The 22,892-nt window shown below is 42.9% G+C and overlaps 1 protein-coding gene across 1 annotated transcript; it reads right to left on the reverse strand.

Moving 5' to 3' along the window:
* Nucleotides 1-561: 561 nt before the first annotated feature.
* On the reverse strand, nucleotides 562-22,533 carry erbb2 (erb-b2 receptor tyrosine kinase 2). The gene is made up of 27 exons (XM_053640588.1): nucleotides 22,222-22,533; nucleotides 13,802-13,953; nucleotides 11,923-12,091; nucleotides 11,683-11,823; nucleotides 11,471-11,539; nucleotides 10,313-10,428; nucleotides 10,085-10,226; nucleotides 9,738-9,866; nucleotides 9,265-9,391; nucleotides 8,781-8,854; nucleotides 8,539-8,629; nucleotides 7,842-8,044; nucleotides 7,513-7,645; nucleotides 7,343-7,433; nucleotides 7,097-7,251; nucleotides 6,884-6,928; nucleotides 6,621-6,756; nucleotides 6,187-6,309; nucleotides 5,746-5,844; nucleotides 5,312-5,497; nucleotides 4,895-5,050; nucleotides 4,738-4,813; nucleotides 4,495-4,641; nucleotides 4,229-4,326; nucleotides 3,856-4,029; nucleotides 3,365-3,716; nucleotides 562-3,254 (listed from the first exon to the last, which is right to left on the reverse strand). Exons 1-27 carry the CDS (start codon nucleotides 22,313-22,315, stop codon nucleotides 2,944-2,946), a joined length of 3,789 nt encoding a protein of 1,262 aa, XP_053496563.1. The 5' UTR covers nucleotides 22,316-22,533; the 3' UTR covers nucleotides 562-2,943.
* Nucleotides 22,534-22,892: the final 359 nt, after the last annotated feature.

Here is a 22,892-nt window from a genome sequence, read left to right on the forward strand (position 1 = left end):
AACACGTGGCTCGTGTTCTCGTCAGGATCTTCGCCGTAGCCTCTCCTTCTGTATTATAACGACGTGTTAACGTGAGCAGATCCGGACTGAAGCCCGAGCTGAATCATACGTCCTGGAGATCGTTTTGGAAATTGTTGCGTATGTGTAAGAAAAATTCGAGCTAAAACAGTGTTTAGCACTGCTGGGTTGGCAGGCGTCTGCCCCCACCAAACCTCACCCCAACCTACCCCACCCCACCAATCCAGTCTGGAAAACAAGCCGTTCTTTGTTTTGTCTGGAACTTAACATGCACTACTGGCTCTTTTTCCAGAAAGCTACAGCTACAGCTCTTCACGCTGCCACCATAGAGTCACACGTTGAAACGTTTTTTGTTGTTTTTTTTTTGCTGTCCACCCAAAACAAAATAAAATAATTTGTAAAAATTTTAACAAACAATGTCCTTTGTTAGGTCTTTATAGGCGATATGACTATAATATTAGTGTCATGTTGAATGATATTTCAGAAAAAATAAAAAAAAAAGTGTATTCTAACATCATGGGCATTTTTCTGATTTGGAATCTTTTTCCTCTCCATGTTTGTTTGTTTTTTTATAGCTATTAAATAAACTTATCACCAAACTTATTTTGTTCGAAACTTTTTTTTTTTTTATCTACTTCGCGAAACGAATGAAGCGATGTAAGACGAGGAGGATCGGGATGCGAAATGACGGATGCACGGGTGTTTGGAATTTAGGTCGCGAAAGCAGAAATATAAAGCGAGAGAACATTTAAAAAAGGTAAGGGCTATCAATATTATCGGATTCTCGTATTTCGATATCTAAACGAAATATGGTGTGCGCGTTTGATGAGTGACGTACGCTGCCAGTCAAATGTTTTTTTTTAAACTCCCGATAGATATTTCTACGTAGTTTAATCCTCTCAAATAGAACATTTCCGAAAGTGAACCGAGAAGGATTTGTGACTTTATTTTATTTTTTATTGGTGGGGAAAAAAATAAATAACATAAAATCTAGTCTTTGCAAAGATTTGGGGATTTTACGAAGAATTTCAGAAACATTTCATTGGCAATAGTGGATAAAACTGTAATAAAATGAAAAGAAAAGTTAACTTTTGACTGGCCCCGTGTATTTATTTTTACTCTATAACTAGTTATTTATCTAGTTTGGGTCTAGAAGTGAAGCTTTTGTTAATGGACACAAAAATATATTTTTAATTTTGTTGTATTTACAACAACTAGCTGTAATTTTGAAATCAGGTCATGTAAGAAATTAAAGGCATGACTGAAGAGATATTAAGCAAGTGATTTACAACAATACCACCAATTAAGCAGTTAGAACTTCTTAGTTAGAACTAAATTCACCAATGTGGGGTTTTTCCCCCCCAAATATTTCCTATAAGCGCAACTGACGATGGTGCTGAAAGCTGGAAAGCTGGATTCAGAACGTGATTCTGACGTGGTCAGAAATTCAAAGAAATGATCATTTTTATATATTTTTTTTTTAAAAACCCACAGATTCGTCAAATTTGAGTTTCGAAATAATTCCACAAAACCTTTTGTCCTAAAACATTGATTGTGCTGGGAGTGTAGTACCATGGTTTGGAAATAATTTCATAAAAAGACACAATTATTGGATTCATACCACATACTGAAACTATATATATATATATATATATATATATATATATATATATAAAAACAAATAACAAGCACAGTGAGGACTTTCCACTCGAGTGTATGTCGTATACGTTGTGAAAATCGTAAACTAATCATATCTTAGTCATAAGTCTTCATAATGGTGGCGGTTCCAGCAGGGCAAAGTCGACCCGTCCCCTCTTGTCCTCCTCCATCGCTCTCAGAGTCTCATGTTAAACATATAGCTACTGTATAAAAAAAGCTGCTCGAGCCGGATGTCCGAGTTTAGCCTGGAAACAACACCGGGTTTGAGCTGCCGTGTTTGGAAGACCGAAAAACAAAAAACAAAAGCAGTGGGATGTGAAATGGGGCGAGAGAAAACAAAAAAACGAATAACCAAACAGTCAAAGTAGTGATTTCTAGTTCCAGTGTCATTTGGTTTGTACATTCTCACGTGCTTCATTAGCGTCCTCATAAAACAATTAAAATATATATATTTTTTTGAAAACGTCCCTGTTGGCTCGTACCATTTACGGTTTAAAGATAATCACATCCGTTAGATCGTACCGTGTTCGGTTTACCCTTCGTGCATTGATTCATTTGTGAATTCACTGTCCCAATTACGTCTTTCAGTGATGGGTAAACCGCCACAAAAAAAAAATTTAAACGTCCAGGCTGTCCACACGCCGGATGCTACATTGGATTTTGAAAGGAAATTCCATGTTTTCGATGGAATTTGAGTTTCCTGTAGTCACATACACACACACACACACACACACACTCGTCCATCCATCCATGACATTCACCGTTTCAGATATATTAGGGCTGTCGGAATAAATGTTTAAAAAAAAATAAATAATAATAATTTTACCTTCAGTTTTTTTTTTTTTGTTTTTTTTTTTTACACATTAACTTTCTATTTAAATGTAAAAACAAGCAAACAAAAGTATGCGTTCTTTTTCAGAGTGGCGTCGTCGTTATGTTTCCAGAACGTTTCTGTGGCTGGATCTCGTTTGACCGGGCATATAGGGTACTACGTCGTGTCTGCAACACCGTTCTGCAGCTTATGACGTCTCCTTGTGATGTCTGATTTTAAAAAAATTATACATAAATAAAAATGCGACACCTGTGTAGGTTTTACTCTGACTGCATTCCTTAAAGTTCGTAAATCGTTCAAATCAAGATGCAACTTTTAAAGCGATCCGACAGCCCTAAAACATACAATACAATAGTGCTCGACTCATGCGTTCATGTGTTCACTTACTCTCACTCATTCAATCACTCGACCCAATCTGCCCCTTCTCAGGTGCACTATCTTTGCCCGCTCCAGGTTTCGGCCAATCCCAGGTACTCCGGGTTTTCCGCTGTAGGAGTCACATAGCCGTTCACCTGCCTGGGAGGTGATGCTAGAGATGTGGCTCCGCCCACTGAAGCCCCACCCGGAGGCACGTTACCCACAAGATCCAAGTAATACGGATTGTCAAAAGCAGGAGACGTGGGCACTAGGTACTCGGGGTTCTCCACGCTGCGTCCAGCACTAAGGCCGTTGTGTAACCGCCTTTCGTTGGATTTCCGTGGCAGCGTACTCGCCCGATCTGATTGGACCGCCTGGTTTACATACTCTGAAAAGAAATAAACAAAACGATTCATACCCTATTGTAGTGCAGAAAGATCCTATTGCATATAAAAATGTCGATTTTTCACATAGTGATAGCGTAGTATCGTGACTTGCCTGGTTGCGTGTGTTTTCTGCGTGGCAGCGAGTGCGACGGGTAACTTATTGGCCCGTCCACTTCCAAGTCTCCATCCATGCACCCAGGGAAAGTGGGGTCTTTACTGTAGCGGCCGGGACTGGACGGAGGCTCGTCCCTGCCCCCGTCCAGAAACACGGAGTCGGACTGGCCGCCAGCGGAGCAATGGGACTGGCTTCGGGCCAGCGAGCGGTACTGAGAGCCTCCCCAGTTTCCGTTGGCCGTAGCTCCGACAGGAAGTGTCGGGTATAGATTCCGCCCCAACGTGCTGACCGACGAGTGCATGCTCCGCCCGCTCGGCACAACATCCGTCTCCAGGACCAGATCCGTGCTCTGATTGGTTGAGAACGTATATTAAAAAGACAGGAACATGATATGCTTGATTGACGAGTGTATTTTCTACTCATTTCTAGTGGAAACGTACGAGAGAACGAGAGAGAGAGAGAGAAAGAGAGAGAGAAACAGATCTGACCCTGTGTGAGTGATGCCTTGTCAGTCCGTTCGCCTGGTTCTCAAAGAATCCGGGTTGGGGCACCAAATACTCCTCTGCGTCCAGGAGTTCCTTCACGTTCCCGCCTTCTTCTTCCAGCAACGTGCGGTAAAACTGACTGTCCACCAGACTCGACAGACTCATCTGCTCGTCATTCTGAAAAAAGAATAATAATAATCATTTTATTTACTAGATTTCTGCCGTGATTTAAGGTGTGGTCGTATAGTTGTGTAGTTGAATTACGTATGTCGTAACAAAAAGAAGATGGCGCAGGTGGAGCTTTTTGTTCTTTGGGGGCGGGGGGTTAAAAAAAAAAAAGTGTATGACTTTACGTGTATGTATTACGTGTACGCACCGGAATGACGACGTAGCGTGGAGGATCTCGTGCCATGCTGCTGAAGTTATTCACCAGCTCCTTGAATCTGGGTCGACACTCGGGATCGATCATCCAGCCTGTCAGTCAGAGTAGATCATCAGTACCTTGTTCCAACAGTCCAAGATGTTTACCTGATACTTGGACGAACTTTCTCGCCGTACGTCTATGCACGACTATAGAAAACGTTTCTGCTGCGTAAATCGCCTAATTTTTATTTTTATTTTTTATACACGAGTCTCACTCACATTTGACCATGATCATGTAGACATCGACGGTGCAGATGAGAGGCTGGGGAAGACGCTCTCCTCGCTCCAGCAGCTCAGGAATATCCCGTGCCGGGATGAGATCATACGGCTTCATGCCGAAGGTCATCAACTCCCACACGGTCACTCCTGAGGGCGATTATATAAATGTTTTAGTGTACGTGTAACAGTGTTATGTTATGTTTGATTGATTGATTACGGCAACGTTTGTTTTTTGTTACCGACCGTAACTCCACACGTCGCTCTGGTGAGTGAACTTCCTGTGAAGAATCGACTCCAAAGCCATCCACTTGATGGGCACCTGCAGGACATGAGGTCACGGTTAGTTAAAATCACCGCAAATCAGTCAGTTTAACAAAAAAATCACCACACACACACACACCTTTCCGCCGTCTGCATGGTACTCGGTCTCGTCTATGTCCAGGAGACGAGCCAGGCCAAAATCGGTGATCTTCACATGGTTGGGGTTCCTTACCAGAACATTCCGGGCTGCCAGATCTCTGTGGACCAGTCGGACGTCCTCCAGGTAACTCATTCCCTGCAGATGTTTATACACACACACACATACACACACACACACACACACACACTTGTCTGTTGATAGTCCTGGTCTAATTCAATACCAATATCTTATATATTGATCCTATAGTGACCAACACTGCACTGGTGGCTTATACTCTCTCGAATCTCTCTTATCACTGCTCTCGAATTCTGGAATATGATTGGTCAGAAGATGATGTTTTTCTATAACAGTAGTATCCGAGCAGATTCGGAGCATCTGGACACTCGAGCGGCTCACCTTAGCGATCTGCACGCACCAGTTGAGGAGGTATTGGGACCCGATGCGGTCCTTGTTCTCTCGGACGTAATCGAGCAGGCAGCCGTACGGCATGAGCTGAGTGACCAGCTGCACCGTGGAGGTCAGACAGATTCCCAACAAGCGGCACACGTACGGACTGACCACACCCGCCATCACGTACGCCTCCTGTGCGAAAAAAAACAACCACGGGTTGGTATTACCACTCTACTAAGCTCGAGGGTAACCCAAGTCACCGGGTCAAATGTTTTGGACATTTAAAAGTGACAAGAACAGAGCAAGGGGACTTCCTTGGACACGTAACCAATAGCAACAATCGGATAACAAGTAGCTACTAACGTAGCAGGGGAAAAAAAAAAAACATGTTTGTAGTTAACCTTGGATCGAGGTATGACTTGTTATGCGAACTAACTCACGTCCAGAATTTCCTTGTTGGCTTTAGGGGACGTGTTCTCACGCAACACTTTAATGGCCACCGGAATCTTCATGGTTTCTTCATCAGGAGTCCAGATACCCTGCAGGCACAGACAGATCAGTTTTAATTTGAAAAGCTCGTGTACGGCTAGTAATCCGTGATTAAACAGATGATGCACTTCAACCTCTACTAACAAGTTCTCGAATGGAATATCGACACTGCCAACCGATATTTAAACAATCATCCGCAGACCCGCAAAGACACTGGCTTCAAAAGGCGGCCATTTTGAATCGGAGACCCCTGCCCTTACAAATGCTGCTTTTTTACTTAATTCACCTGAACGTGCACACAAGTGTAGCAATTCTATTCCTTTGATCATGTGTATAACTCCTGCTATTAACAATCCATTCGGTTCAAACTTAGTTAGCACTGTGATTCGTACCTTGTAGACAGTGCCGAACGCTCCGGATCCAAGAACGCGCAACTTCTTGAGCTCCGTTTCCTTCAGGATGCGCATCTGAGCCTGATTGGGTTGTACTCCGCTCGGCGTCAGTGGCTCTACTAGCTGCAGGTGAAAAATAAAAGATTATTAAAGAATTCCACAAGCGGACATTTCTTGTTGCTGAAGGCTTGACGTTAACTGTTACGGTATTAATAAATCGACCTGGAATCTGGTTGAATCTGTCATGAGGAGTCGCGCTCTTACATTCCACACACCTATCCTATCTCACCTCCCTGACGTTTCGTTATTCCTTATATGGTCTTTACTTCCTGTTCTTGTTAATTGCACGAACCCTTTGGCCATTGCTCTTTAACTAACTTCCTTGTTTCCTTGTGAAGGCTTGTTTACTTTCATAACACTTTTGCGTCTCAGACCTCATGCTCCTGCAGTCGCCTCCTTATGGTCTCCTTCTTCTTCAGCTTCTTCTGCCGGCACAGATAGAAGATGAGCAGAGCCAGCAGGATGACGAAGAGAACGACACCGCCGATCGCCGCTATCGTCGTCCCAGGTCTGTCAACAACAACAACAACAACAACAACGTCAGGTCATTTTACTCCCGGTGTACTCCCTTTTTTTTTTTTTATTAACTTTAAGAGCGAAAACAAGAGAGATTTAACGCTATATGTTTAAAACGTACCCAGTTTTCTGCTGAACAGGACATCCTCGGTCATCCATCGTACAGCTGGCGAAAAAACAAACATGCAATCAGTGCTAAAAATACACAAACACGCGATAGTTTTTGTAGAAGTAGTAAAAAATCCTGAACTTAAAAAAAAAAAAACAAAAAAAAAAACAGCCTCCTGTGCTAAATAAATCGCAGGTTCGAGCGGTCCCGGCGAGCGTTCCTTACGAGACGGTGCAGTTGGTGGCGCAGGGCACGCAGTGTCCGCTCTCGTTGGCATATTTCCACATGGTGTGTTGCTCCTCCTTCACGCCGCTCGGGCAGCGCTCAACGCACGTGTCGCCGTCCTGATAGTGCATGCACTCCACACACTTGTTCGCTCCCTGCGATTTAAAGATTTCAATGAAACTTTTTTTAAACAAAACAACGATAAACAATAAATGTGGGTGTGTGCGTGTCATTAAAGTGTCTTACGGGACCGGTGCAGGAGGCGGAGCCATTGATTAGTCGACACTCTGAGTGACAGGGAACGCAAGAGGATCCGTCGATGAACTCTCTGATGGCACTACACACACACACACTTGGATGTTGTTCATCAGTTATCAAATACTAATATATACATATATCTATTTATTTAAACTCACCCGTGCTGGATGTTGCACTGCTCCACACACTCCATACCGCGCTGAAATGACTTACATGACACACACTGACTTGGCCCGGGACCCCAGCAGTTTCCGTTCGCACACAGCGAGTCACACACATGACCCTCAGCCACTGAATCACACACACACACACACACACACACACACACACACACACACGTTTGGCCAAATTTAAGAGAATTATGTGACTATTGTTATATTGAATATTCTGAAGAGGACACACCCACTGCAAATACTTCTTACTTGTTACTCTTTTTTTGATTTTTTAAACAAGCGGGTGTGAGTGTGTGCGCGCGAGAGCGCATTACCGCAGGTGTTAGGGTCGCGGTTGTTGTTGCTGATGAGGTTGAGCTCCTGACTTGGGTACAGCAGAGCGGCCCATGGCAGAGACGACGTGTAACACAGCTTGGAGTTGTTGTGGACAAGCACGAGGCCGCCGCTGACGCGGCGCAAAGAACGCAGGCCAAGAGACTCGATGTGGAGAGACTGCACTCCCAGAGAAAACACACCCCTACGGCCGCAGAAAGCACGAGAAAAGACAAACAGTACGGTTTGTTTATGTAACGACCCGGAATTATTTCCCCCAGAAGTGTTTTTATTGTTAGTGTCTAGATCGCTGCCTTTAAAACCAAAAAATACAAATTAAAAAAAATCTAAAAAGGTAATATGATGTAACATAAAAAGAAGCTTTTTTTTTTAAAGTTGGTTTCGTTAAACAAAATGGCTTCCTACCCTCACTATTCCACAGCTTCTAAAACAGCACCTGATCCAGCACGTCGCATTATTTGTACTTACTATTGGTTACACCTGAAACTAACTAACACCCGAACTTTACCTTCAGTAACCAAAATAAAACCCTTTAAGCTCTTTTAGTTTATCTGTTTATTTATTTATTTAAATAAACATTTCAGTGTCCCCACAATGTCAAAATCTTATTTCACGTATATTTTTCTTTTGTGGTTCAGATGAAAACACTAAGCGTGGAGGATGTCTGACGGGACTTACTTGTAAAGCATTCGACCTCTGATAACCTTCAGGTTTTCAAACACGCTCAGGTCGCTCTGGTTCTGTGGCCATGCGTCGAAGTACACGTAACCTGGAGGATGGGGGGAGGGGGTGGGGGGGTGCAAAACGCTCCGATTAGTGCCGGGTTCTCACGCAAAAATACCAGGAAGAGTTATTAACCACGAAACGCTGCGATCATATGTAACGCATGAACATACTAACGTATGAGAGATTTGAGCTACCTGTGATCTCCTCTAAAGTTCGGAACACTTCGAGGTCACTCGACTGCAGGCCTGATAAATTACTGCGCGGGTCCCTGTGGGGAATACGTACACGTCTTCAATTCGATAAGTTAAATAATAACAACAATAATAAAGCAGGGAAGGCTTCCTGCTGATGACTCTTCCATGCAGATCATGTTTGTGCATGTGCAGTAGAGCGGTTGCACCACCACTCCTGTACGTATACCACCTTTTCTGTATAAAAGGTAGTCCTATCGGAAGAACGACCACATTGTGCTTTGACTTCCACAGTTCCACTTAACTGCGATCTCTGAATGCTATTTCCGACAATGGGAATTTCTAACCGCAGCCAGCTTAGTCTTAGTCGAGCCTGTGGGCTGTTGACTGTTGGAGTGGAGTGTCAACACAAGGTTTGGAGGGTGGGAGGATTGATGGTGCTCTGGAATTATCGCCACCTGAAAAATCCCAATGGCTATTCACATACCCTTGAAACGATTGCGAAAGGAAGGCCAGGCTGCCGTAGATCTTCTTACAGCCCTGGAAGGAAGCGATGTTGGAGGAGTTCACGGCAGTTATCCCCTGGAGGTTCCCCATCCCGAGACCGTAACACACTGAGCCGCGACACACACACACACACACACACACACACACACACACACACACACACACACACAGGGAATCACCGTTAGTTTTTCATCAAACATTATAGTAACGATACAACCGAACGCTTCACTGTTCCATAAGTTGGATCAGACAGAAAGACAGAGAAAGAAGGAACACGAGAGAGAGGCACACAGACTACCAGACATGACATATAGACAAATAGAGAGAGACAGAAGGAAAAAGAGAAAGACAAAACAAGGCAGACACACAGACAGAGACGTTATTTACAATAAGTTTGTGCACTGCAGTAGCCAATCAGGATATACACTTAATTACACATACACACACTCCTACCTTTTGGACATTCTCCTTCACACTTCTCACATTTCTGTGTCTCCAGGCCATCTGGTTGGACGATGATGACCTCCTGATTGGCTTTGGGGCAAACCATTGTGCATGCTACATCCATGGCTAAATAGTTATCTATAGATAAAAGATTTTTTTTTTATGTATGAGAATAAATAGAATTAACAAGAAGAGCTTTCATTTTCCTGCATTATTTTAATGAAAATATCCGATGGCTCTGATTAGGAGCATTTGGACAATTTGCTTTGGTACAAAGTATAGCTGTATTTGGGTTGGGTCAAAGTTTTAACAGGTTTAACAGTTTTATTTTTTTTTTAAAAAAAAGGACACTTTACTGGGACAGTTTTTCACACAGGTGGCGCCGAAGCTGAACTTCTTGTTGGGGTTTGGTTTGGACTGATACGTCACCGGGTCGTAGATGGCGGGAGGAGGGCAGTTGTCTTTGCACGTGCCGCTGTCGTTGAAGTGCCGACAAGTCTGAGGGGAAGGAAAAAGAGGATACGGGCTTACTCTAAGTTCAGGATGAAATATCCAAAGATACAGATGGGAAAGGAAACACGCACCAGACAGTCGGAGTCTTTGGGCCCGGTGCAGCCGGCAGCACACTGCACATGACAACAGTCGCTCGCATCAGGACCTTTACAACGCTTACAGCCTGAAGTACAGCGCACGTTTGTCACTAAAAAAACAACAACACACAAACATACATAGGGTCAAACAGTAGAAATGTGGCTGTGACATTTGTCCTCATGTTCAAAAGTAATTATCATGCAGCCGTCAGCAATGAAATAACTACTGGGATTAACCCCAAATAAAGACCGGCTGTTTCTCTAGGATTTTCCTTGCATCTTCTTGGTTTCGTCCGAACGTCAAAGCCATGGTCTGCAAAAAGAGCTTACGAAGTGTCTACGGGGTCTCACCGTCGAAAAGGAATCAGGAGATCAGGAGAGGGGGTACAACATTAGACGTACCATAGAACGCCGTTAAGGCCGTCATCAACAAGTAGGAAAAAACAGAGCACTATGGTGACATCACCGAGAACAGGGCGTCCCTCAAAAATTTACAAAATTCTCGCTGAGAGACAAAATCTCACCAAGAGAGTTGGTGCCAAGAGACATTAAACATTAAACTAGCTGCAGGAATATCTGACGAGTACTGAGTACTCTGCATGTGAAAACAAACAATGTCTTGTATTGTTCACATGCCAAGGGTGACGGGGTAGACTTGGCTAGACGGGAAAAAAACCAAGCTCAACAAAATCACTCCAAAACCATCTGGCGAAATGTGTTCCAGAAGGTATAATAATTATATAATTCCAAAAGATATGTTTGGCACAAAAAAAGAAGCATGGGGATGGCAGCATCGTGCTTTAGGGCGGATTTTCATCAGCCAAAACTATGACAAACTATGAAAATATGACAGTGTAAAGAAAAGTTAATAATGTAACATAATAATAATAAAAACTATATAAAAAAAATAATAATAATAATAACAACCCTAACCCTACGTACTTTCTGGTAAAGTAGAAAGTGTAATATAATTAAACTCTGATATTATTTTAATGTTTTGAACGTCTGCTCATTCCAATTCTTGACATTAGATGAAAAAAACCTGCTTCAAAAATTTTCCAGCTATAATATATATATATATATATATATATATATATATATATATATATATATATATATATATATATATATATATTTTTTTTAAATGCTTACGTGTTTGGCAGTCAGACCCAGTGGGGCCCCAGCAGCCCCTGGAGTTGCATGATTGAGGACAAGCTGGACCTGTTAAATAATGTTTAAAAAATAAATAAATAGCACGAAGCCATATGTAACATAGCTCATCATCATCATCATCAAATTATGCAATACTAATCTAAATATAGGCCTTGTAATGTCATGTAAAGGTTAAAGGTCATCATACTCACAGTAAGGCGCTGCTGACTGTAGATGCTGCAGTTTTCCAGTTAGATCCTGATCAGCCATGATGTCCTTCCAGGTGATAGACCGAGGGTTGGGGAAACACAGCTGGGGGTTGCCCCAGATGTAAACATCACCCAGTAAAATCTCTAGGGAGAGAACAATCCAGCAATGATTAGTCAAATACAGAGATTTGTTTTACTGGAATACATTCGTATAGACAGACAGGCAGACAGACAGATCTTTACCTGTGAGACTTCTGAGCCACAGCTGGCTGACACCGATGTTGCCCAGAACAGCGAGCGCGTAACTCGAGTTGTACAGCTGACTGCCCCTGATGATGCGCAGGTTCTCCAGAGGAACCGTGGACACGGAGACGTGGGCTATCAGCACATAGCCCTGAACCTCCACTATTCCCTACAGAGAGAACGACTTAACTGTAACATCATCATCGTCACAACCATCAACGTCACCTTTATCTGTAATTTCATATTGTTGTTCTTGCTCATGTTAGTCTATATCTGTTAGCTCAACTTTACAGAACGGGGAAGCTGGCAATTTCATCCTATAATGTTCCAAGACCAGTAGTTAAAAAAGAACAGATCAAAAACAAACAAACAAAAAAAAAAAAACAGGTGAATTCCTCTGTCAGAAGTTATATTGTAAAAGTGATACCCCGTGCTCAATATTGTAAAGAAAAGCTAATATTGTAAACTAAAAGTGGAAATCTAAAGGAAAGCTAGAAATATGAACATGAAAAGCTGATATTGTAATAAAAAAAGCTAGACATGTAAAGGACAGCTAATAATGTTTTATATATATATATATATATATATATATATATATATATATATATATATATATATATACATATATACATATACATATATATATATATATATATATATATATATACATATATACACACACACACACACACACACACACACACACATACATACATACATACATACATACACAAACACATGTAAAGAAAAGCTAAAAGGGCAAAGGAAAGCTAGACATGTAATGAAAAGGTAAATGTCTAAAGGAAAACTGATGATGTAAGGAAAAGCCAGAAGTGTACAAAAATTATATACCAGATAATATACAGAAAAGCCTGAACTGTAAAGAAAGCTGATACTGTAAAGGCAATCTAGAAGTGTAAAGGAAAGCTAAAAGTGTTAAGAAAAGCAAGATGTATAAAGAAAAGCTAAAAAAAAAAAAAAGTGTTAATTAAAGCTATTTAAAGGAAAAGAAGAAATGTAAATTAAAAAGGGGGGATAGGCATGGAAAGGAGAGTCGAGAGTGTAAAAGGTGAGCTGACAGTGTAAATAAAACCTGGAAATGTAAAGGAAAGCTAGAAGTGTAAAGGAAAGCTGATACTGTACAAAAAAAAAAGATAGAACTGAAAGCTAAAAACTGATCTTTTTAAAGAAAAGAAAGAAAGGTTACACAAGACAGCTGATAATGTAAAGAGAACTATAAACGTAAAGAAAATATGATGCTGTAAAGAAGAGCTGATCGTGTAAAGAAAGACAAAGTGTAAAGAAAATACGATACTGTAAGGAAGAGCTGATAGTGAAAAGAAACTAAACGTGTAAAGAAAATCTGATATTGTAAAGAGCTGTTAGTATAAGAGAAAATATGATATTGTCAAGAACAGCTGAAAGTGTAAAGAAGTGCTAGAAGTGTAAAGAACATATTATATTGTAGAGAAGAGCTGGTAGTGTAAAGAAAGACTAGAATTGTATAGAAAATCTCATACCGGAAAGAAGAGCTCATAGTGTAAAGAAACGAAAAGTGTAAAGAAAATCTGATATTGTAAAGAAGAGCTGATAGTGTAAAGAAAGACTAGTAGTGTAAAGAAAATACAATACTGTAAAGAAGAGCTGGTAGTGTAAAGAAATGCTAGAAGTGTAGAGGAAAGCTGACAGTGTCAAAGAAAGATAGGAAAGATAAACATTGTAAAAAAAAACCTATGAAATGTAAAGAAAAGCTAGAAGTGTAAAAGAAATTTGAGAGTAAAGCTACAAGACATTTCATCTCTCATTGCTGTAAATTGTCAACTTCATTTAATCGAGTATGAATGATTTCTTGATGAATGTACAACAAGTCTACAGTTACCTCGAGGAAGGAAAGATCTGGCATCCCTTGCAGGTGTGTGATCTCAAGGTTGCCGTGGACGACCTGGCAGTCGGTGTAAAGGAGTCGCAGCATCTCGTAATGGTTCTCCAGACTGGAGGGCAATGCCAGCTTCATATCCGTGCCCAGACATACTGTAGGATCAACACAGGTCGTTATTAAGAGTGTCGAGTGACCCGTAATCCTCGACTCGAAACATGAACCCGTTTCCTAGACGCTGGATAATCCTAGTACAACGCTAACAAGGATTTATTTTCCAGACACCCGACAGTGAAATTCAGACGAGACTCAAACCATGACCAAGGTGCAGGTCTGTTATAATTAGTGCAGGCTCAGGTATCACCAGTATTGTACGTAAACCGGATTTACGAAACAAAACAGGAGATGCGAAAGCCTCTTGCAGAGCCGAAGTGGATGAGATCTACAATTAAGGTCAGCCGAGGGTCACGTTTTTTTTTTTTAATGTTCCTATTCCATTGTTTCGCAATGTCAGAGGCATGAGTACTGACTAATACTTGATTCCAATTCAATAATGACAACAACGGCTCTTTAAGATGAACGTCAAAAAATTGTATATTTTGCATAACAAGTTTGGACCGAGAACGTCCCGCCGAGGAATTCCTCTCATGTGACGACTATACTGCTCACCTGGTGCCGATACTTTGTGCAGTGCAACGGATGGGCTGCAACAAGTAACTATATATCTACAAAATGAACTCTGAAACGTCCACAAAGACGTAATGATCGGGGGAAAACTCCGGGTAGACAAAATAATCGATCTTGTTTACACCACAATGTGTTCTCGGCAGGAATGTTGGCCGAGAAAAACATGAAGCGTCTCGTATATGGATTCCAAAAATGTTGCCCTACTGGCAGTGCTACTTCTCTTCCATGACATCAATTTGTCAGCCATTGTTAGATGAAGTGCGCTCGCTCTCTCTCTCACACACACACATTACCTACTGAACACACACAACTAACTTCGATAACACCACGAAATGGACAAGGTCTGCAGGACGTGATGTCACGGTCACTGACAGACGAAAAAGTCCCTCTGCTAACGCTCTAATATCCAAACCACCCCCCCACCACACCCCCAAACCCAACATTCCCTCACAGGGCTATCAGTGTGTGTGTGTGTGTGTGTGTGTGTGTGTGTGTGTGTGTGTGTGTGTGTGTGTGTGTGTGTGTGCGCGCGCGTAGGAACTGGCTGTTGGCCTTGAATAGAATCCGACCCACTTCCTGTCTCCCCTCACACACTCCCCTCCTTTGTCCGAGTCTTTTTCTGTCCCCCTGCCTCTAATTTCACTCTCGATCTGTCTGTCTGTCTCTTTCTCGCGCTCTCTTCACCCCAATCTGTGTCCCTCTATCTCTGTCTGTCTCTTTCTCTCTCTCTCTCTCTCTCTCTCTCTCTCTTCACCCCAATCTGTGTCCCTCTATCTCTGTCTGTCTCTTTCTCTCTCTCTCTCTCTCTCTCTCTCTTCACCCCAATCTGTGTCCCTCTATCTCTGTCTGTCTCTCTCTCTCTCTCTCTCTCTCTCTTCACCCCAATCTGTGTCCCTCTATCTCTGTCTGTCTCTTTCTCTCTCTCTCTCTCTCTCTCTTTCTTCACCCCAATCTGTGTCCCTCTATCTCTGTCTGTCTCTTTCTCTCTCTCTCTTTCTTCACCCCAATAGGTGTCCCTCTATCTCTGTCTGTCTCTTTCTCTCTCTCTCTCTCTCTCTCTTCACCCCAATAGGTGTCCCTCTATCTCTGTCTGTCTCTTTCTCTCTCTCTCTTTCTTCACCCCAATAGGTGTCCCTCTATCTCTGTCTGTCTCTTTCTCTCTCTCTCTCTCTCTTCACCCCAATAGGTGTCCCTCTATCTCTGTCTGTCTCTTTCTCTCTCTCTCTCTCTCTCTCTCTTTCTTCACCCCAATATGTGTCCCTCTATCTCTGTCTGTCTGTCTGTCTCTTCCTGACTTTATCTATGTTAGTTCCTGTGTGTCTCTCTTTCTCTAGGTCTGTTTCTCTCTCTCTCCCTCTCTCGGTCTGTCTCTTTCTGTATCTGTCTCACTCTCTCTCTCTACCCCAATCTGTCCCCCTCTATCTCTGTCTGTCTGTCTCTTCCTGTCTTTATGTATATTAGTTCCTGTGTGTGTGTGTGTGTGTCTCTCTCTCTCTCCTTCACTAGGTCTGCCTCTATCTCTTTATCTCTCTCTGTCTGTGTCTCACTTTATGTCTGTCTTTCTGTATTGATGTCTGTCTCTGGTAAATGCTATGTGGAAAAGAATTAGCACGCTGAGGTAAAAACATGCGCGCACACGAAACACAAGCTATTGTTATTGGCTTGGCAAAAAAAAAAAAAAAAAACATAAATAAACAAAATCTGAGTGATAAATAGCTTTTGACACCGAAGGATTCATTTACATTCACAGGAAATGAAATGCGTTTCGAAGCGTTCCTCTGACAGACTTTTCGGCTAGCTTTCGATGCTAAGTGTACGTATGGTGTCGTTTGACACATTTGTAGCATTTTATCAGTGATTTACCAAAACATCTGAGGTAAATGTCGATATTACATACATACATACATACACACACACACACACACAGTATCTCACAAAAGTGAGTACACCCCTCACATTTTTGTAAATATTTGATTATATCTTGTCATGTGACAACACTGAAGAAATGACACTTTGCTACAATGTAAAGTAGTGAGTGTACAGCTTGTGTAACAGTGTAAATTTGCTGTCCCCTCAAAATAACTCAACACACAGCCATTAATGTCTAAACCGCGGGCAACAAAAGTGAGTACACCCCTAAGTGAAAATGTCCAAATTGGGCCCAATTAGCCATTTTCCCATCCCCGGTATCATGTGACTTGTTAGTGTTACAAGGTCTCAGGTGTGAATGGGGAGCAGGTGTGTTAAATTTGATGTCATCGCTCTCACACTCCCTCATACTGGTCACTGGAAGTTCAACATGGCACCTCATGGCAAAGAACTCAGATTCAGATCCTCAGAAAAAAAGAATTGTTGCTCCACATAAAGATGGCCTAGGCTATAAGAAGATTGCCAAGACCCTGACACTGAGCTGCAGCACGGTGGCCAAGACCATACAGTGGTTTGACAGGACAGGTTCCACTCAGAACAGGCCTCGCCATGGTCGACCAAAGAAGCTGAGTGCACATGCTCAGCATCATATCCAGAGGTTGTGTTTGGGAAATAGACGTATGAGTGCTGCCAGCATTGCTGCAGAGGTTGAAGGGGTGGGGGTTCAGCCTGTCAGTGTTCAGACCATACGCCGCACACTGCATCAAATTGGTCTGCATGTCTGTCGTCCCAGAAGGAAGCCTCTTCTAAAGATGATGCACAAGAAAGCCCACAAACAGTTTGCTGAAGACAAGCAGACTAAGGACATGGATTACTGGAACCATGTCCTGTGGTCTGATGAGACCAAGATAAACTTTTTTGGTTCAGACGGTGTCAAGTGTGTGTGGTGGCAACCAGGTGAGGTGTACAAAGACAAGTGTGTCTTGCCTACAGTCAAGCATGGTGGTGGGAGTGTCATGGTCTGGGGCTGCATGAGTGCTGCCGGCACTGGGGAGCTACAGTTCATTGAGGGAAGCATGAATGCCAACATGTACTGTGACATACTGAAGCAGAGCATGACCAGTATGCAGTATTCCAGCATGATAACGACCCCAAACACACCTCCAAGACGACCACTGCCTTGCTAAAGAAGGTGAGGGTGAAGGTGATGGACTGGCCAAGCATGTCTCCAGACCTAAACCCTATTGGGCATCTATGGGGCATCCTCAAACAGAAGGTGGAGGAGCACAAGGTCTCTAACATCCACCAGCTCCTTGATGTCGTCATGGAGGAGTGGAAGAGGACTCCAGTGGCAACCTGTGAAGCTCTGGTGAACTCCATGCCCAAGAGGGTTAAGGCAGTGCTGGAAAATAATGGTGGCCACACAAAATATTGACACTTTGGGCCCAATTTGGACATTTTCACTTAGGGGTGTACTCGCTTTTGTTGCCAGCGGTTTAGACATTAATGGCTGTGTGTTGAGTTATTTTGAGGGGACAGCAAATTTACACTGTTACACAAGCTGTACACTCACTACTTTACATTGTAGCAACGTGTCATTTCTTCAGTGTTGTCACATGAAAAGATATAATCAAATATTTACAAAAATGTGAGGGGTGCACTCACTTTTGTGAGATACTATATATATATATATATATATATATATATATATATATATATATAGAGAGAGAGAGAGAGAGAGAGAGAGAGAGAGAGAGATGTTGAGATAGAGAGATATTGAGAGAGAGAGAGACAGTTAGAGATATTGAGAGAAGGATATTGGGAGATAAATATAGAAAGAGAGAGATATTGAGAGATAGAGAGAAAAAAAAATATTGAGAGAGAGAGAGAGAGAGTTAGAGATAGTATGTAAATCAGCAGCTCGACGGTGATCCCAGACACACCTTCACTTTGCACAGCACTACTACTCGATGACATCACACCCTCTGATGTCATCGCTGTACCTGCCAATCCGACCAATCAAATCATTTATCACTTCAGCGCCTATACAAACACCGGCAGCTTTACAGAACACATCCATCGAGCGCCTGGTCAGAAACGTTAAATGATTTTATTCATTTCACATCAAACATCCATTTCCAGAACAAATATTATTTTTTTTTTTTATTATAAATAATATTAATATTTAATATCATTGTAAATTATTATACCATGTTTTACTCTGCATATTTGTTTACACATTTAAGCAGTAGATTTGAAAGAAAAAAAAAACAAGCTCGACGCAGCATCGCACTGTGTACTCTCTCTCTTTCACACACACACACACACACACACACACACACACACACACACACACACACACACACAATCCTTGAACAAACGAGTATTGCTCAACCAACAGGAAGAACAGGATCTGGACCGGCTGCGGAGTGTGTGAGTGCGCAGGTGATGGGTGCACGTACGCGCGCACACTCACACAAAGCGTGAATGCAGCGGCAGCGCACAGATTCCGAAGTATGACACATTCGCACGAAATGAAAACGTCCGCACGCGCCCAACAGCCTCTGGCTTCCTGCTCAGAACACAAACGGCATCGTCACAAAAAGGCTTTATTCATCACCAGCATACTTTTTGTCCGTTCATAGCTACCTTCAACGATGTGGAACGTCCGCCAAATAAGCTGTCACTTGTGACCGGGATACGTAACGGTCGCTCCCCATGGCGACTTCCTTCTCTCTCGTGTTACTGAAAAATGGCAAAAAAGCCTCAACTCCTATTTCCTGAAGATATTAGAACGCGAATTTGGAACTAAACGCGTATACATACGATACGAGTAACCTTAGAAAAACATCGTTATGGCATTTAAATGGTGTGCTAAATAATACGGCCAGCGTGAGTGTGCAGAGCAGGGACACGAGAGTGCAGAGATACTGTCACGTGTGAGAGACTGCAATTCAGTTCAGCGAGCACTGAGACACGCGCTGCACAGGAGTCAAGGTGCAACTGGTGAACGTTTTAAAACATAAAATTCGACGATCGATCAGCCGCTATCGTTCCTTGACAATGAAAGATTTGAGTGCAGCGAAAACAAAACAAATCGGCTTTCATTGACATGTTGGTCCATTTTCGCTTTTCCTACATTACCCACGATACCGGTCACCAACCTTTTAAACTACCTCCTGCAGTTAAGAGAGCAATGCTTAATAATCAAGCTAATACCGCTGTCAACAGCATCACATTCGTCCACTTGAAGATCGCTAACTAGCCGAGTCGCGTCGCATCTCTATAGCCCCGCTTCGTTCTGGGACTCCGAGTCCAAATTTGCTGTCTCCACTATTCTACGCTGGATTTCTCGTTAATACGGCGTTGAACGTCGCTGCAAAATGGCGAATGAGAAACAAAGTTGTTTTTAGGAGGCAACAGTGAATCCTGGACCACTATCACTTAGGTTTAAAGTCATTACAAAAAATAATCCTCGCCTACTGAATGCCAATGTAACCGCACTAACAATAACAATGTCCCCAAGTTAGCATACAATGACTAACTTCTCACGGGTATAACAAAAAATACTGCCACGACCAGCATACTGGTTTGGGGGTTGGAAGAAATGGACTGGGGACAGGAACAACAGCCTGACTGACTACAGTGGCATTCAAGGCAGGAACTGGGCTTGAACTGGGTACAGGAACTGTTGCCCAACTGGGTACAGTGGAACTGAGGACAGGAACCAGAGTCCGACTAGGTACAGTGGAACTGGGGACAGGAACCAGAGTCCGACTGGGTACAGTGGAACTGGGGACAGGAACCATTACCGACTGGGTACAGTGGAACTGGGGACAGGAACCGTAGTCCGACTGGGTACAGTGGAACTGGGGACAGGAACCGTAGTCCGACTGGGTACAGTGGAACTGGGATCAGGAACCGTAGTCCGACTGGGTACAGTGGAACTGGGATCAGGAACCGTAGTCCGACTGGGTACAGTGGAACTGGGGACAGGAACCGTAGTCCGACTGGGTACAGTGGAACTGGGATCAGGAACCATAGTCCGACTGGGTACAGTGGAACTGGGATCAGGAACCATAGTCCGACTGGGTACAGTGGAACTGGGGACAGGAACCATAGTCCGACTGGGTACAGTGGAACTGGGATCAGGAGCCATAGTCCGACTGGGTACAGTGGAACTGGGATCAGGAACCATAGTCCGACTGGGTACAGTGGAACTGGGGACAGGAACCATAGTCCGACTGGGTACAGTGGAACTGGGATCAGGAACCATAGTCCGACTGGGTACAGTGGAACTGGGATCAGGAACCGTAGTCCGACTGGGTACAGTGGAACTGGGGACAGGAACCATAGTCCGACTGGGTACAGTGGAACTGGGGACAGGAACCATAGTCCGACTGGGTACAGTGGAACTGGGATCAGGAACCATAGTCCGACTGGGTACAGTGGAACTGGGATCAGGAACCATAGTCCGACTGGGTACAGGAACCATAGTCCGACTGGGTACAGTGGAACTCGGGACAATAACTGTTTTCTGATTGATTATACTGGCACTGGGGACACGAACTGTTGTCCGATTGGATACAGTCAAACTTATTCCCACCTATTCTTTTACAAATCAATAACACACACACGCAGACACACACACACAGACACACGCAGACACACACACACCTGTGTGCAACATTCCAAGTTTGTTCCATGAGTAATCAAAACCCTGACACACTTGTGACCTTTGAAACTACCAGGAAAGAGTCCCTGTGTGTTTTACTGAGATGTACTTTCAGTGTTGACTGAAAACAGTCCGATCAAACTTCCTGAAACCGCATGAAAGTTTTTTCATTCTAAAAATGTATGTATTTATTTATTTAAAGGATCACAGTACACTCTGAAACCTGCTTTACACACACACTAATCTAATCTTCATGACGCATCGTATCACGGCCGAGATTACATCTGGCACAAACACACACTGGGACACTTTGACTGGCACATGAACTTTAGGTTATTTGAATTTCTACACTTCTAATCCATTTTCCATAAACTTCTACATAAGATGGACGATCCGTATATACGTGATCTCAAAGATGATCGGTTAGTGTCACTGAGATTAACACGGGAGAGACGATATTTATTTATTTATTTATTTATTTATTATCATGTTCTGCATATCCTCCAGGTTCTTTCGACAATTAAGGAATAAAAAATAATAATACTTTTTTTTTTAATAATTTTTTTTGTCCTCCTTATATAAATAAAACTGACTATCGCATGACTTTTGCAGCAGTGTACTGTATCAAATGTGTTTATGAACAACTGGAATAATTATTATTATTTTTTTTTAAAAAACATGAACGCACCCTCATTCTTTCGCATGCACATCAGTGTTTGTTTACCTTGCCCAAACCTTGAGCTTTCTGTTTACGGTGCATATAATTGCAGGTTGTAAGGCAGGCGCGTGTGCGTGTGTGTGTGTGTGTGTGTGTGTGTGTGGACACTACATAGCATGAAGCAAAAGATCATATTACATTGCTTCTTATTGTGATTGCAGTGTGCCGAGCTGTGAGAGATAATAACACCACACTGATGTCTGAATAGCATGCAGTAACACTTACACTGTAGGTTTCTGTGATTTATCGACCACAGAATTATGGTAAAAAGTGCTTTATATCGCGATAAAGAGCGAGCGACATATTGGTGCAGCCCTTATTACTGAAACACACTGAAACTATGTAGCGTTAATGAGCGCTTTTTTATACAGCGTTGAGCTCTGAAAACACCGCCTGGCCGCGTGGAGCTCGTATCGATGCTTTTTTTATTGAGAAATATTGAGAAATATTGAGAAAGGTTGCGCAGAGACCCACCTTCTCTCGCCGAGACTCTCGTCATTCCCAACAGCAGGAGCAGCAGGACGAACCGAAAACTTCTCGCCGCCTCCATAGGGCTTTCGGCCACCATTCAGTCCATATTCAGCCTCCGGGTCGTTATCTGCGGTATTAAACCCCCTTCAGTGATCCCTCCGAGCTTCACTCAACCCTGAAACGACTCCCTAACTTTTCCCGAAACATAAATAAGTCGCGTCGGCTTTGTTTTGTTTTCTGTCCTGTCTCTTTCACCCTTTTCAATCTCGACAACTTCCTGCCGAGGAGCGAGCGCGTGCGCGTGCGCGCGCGAGCGAGCGAGAGAGGAGACTTGTCAGTTTCGGCCGCGGTGACGCGCGTTCCTCGGCCAAGCGCGCACTCGTGAGCGCCGCACGCCTCAGCACTCTTCAATGATTTGTTTGTTTGTTGTTGTTAAGTCCCTATTATAACTGCAGTACATCGAGAAGTGCACTGTATTTACTATAGGAAACGTTTTGGAATTTAATTAGCTACTCTTACTCTATACAAGTGCACTACCTACAGTAGGGCGCATTTTCGCACCTACACTATATCACTGGGCTATATCATGTTCCATACCTATAATCATATATGTATTTGATGTAGAATCATTTGGTGTACAGTGCACTACACGCTCTATATAGTGTTCAATATTT

This window comes from Ictalurus furcatus, chromosome 13 (assembly GCF_023375685.1).
Source record: "Ictalurus furcatus strain D&B chromosome 13, Billie_1.0, whole genome shotgun sequence".
Classification (NCBI taxonomy): Eukaryota; Metazoa; Chordata; class Actinopteri; order Siluriformes; family Ictaluridae; genus Ictalurus; species Ictalurus furcatus.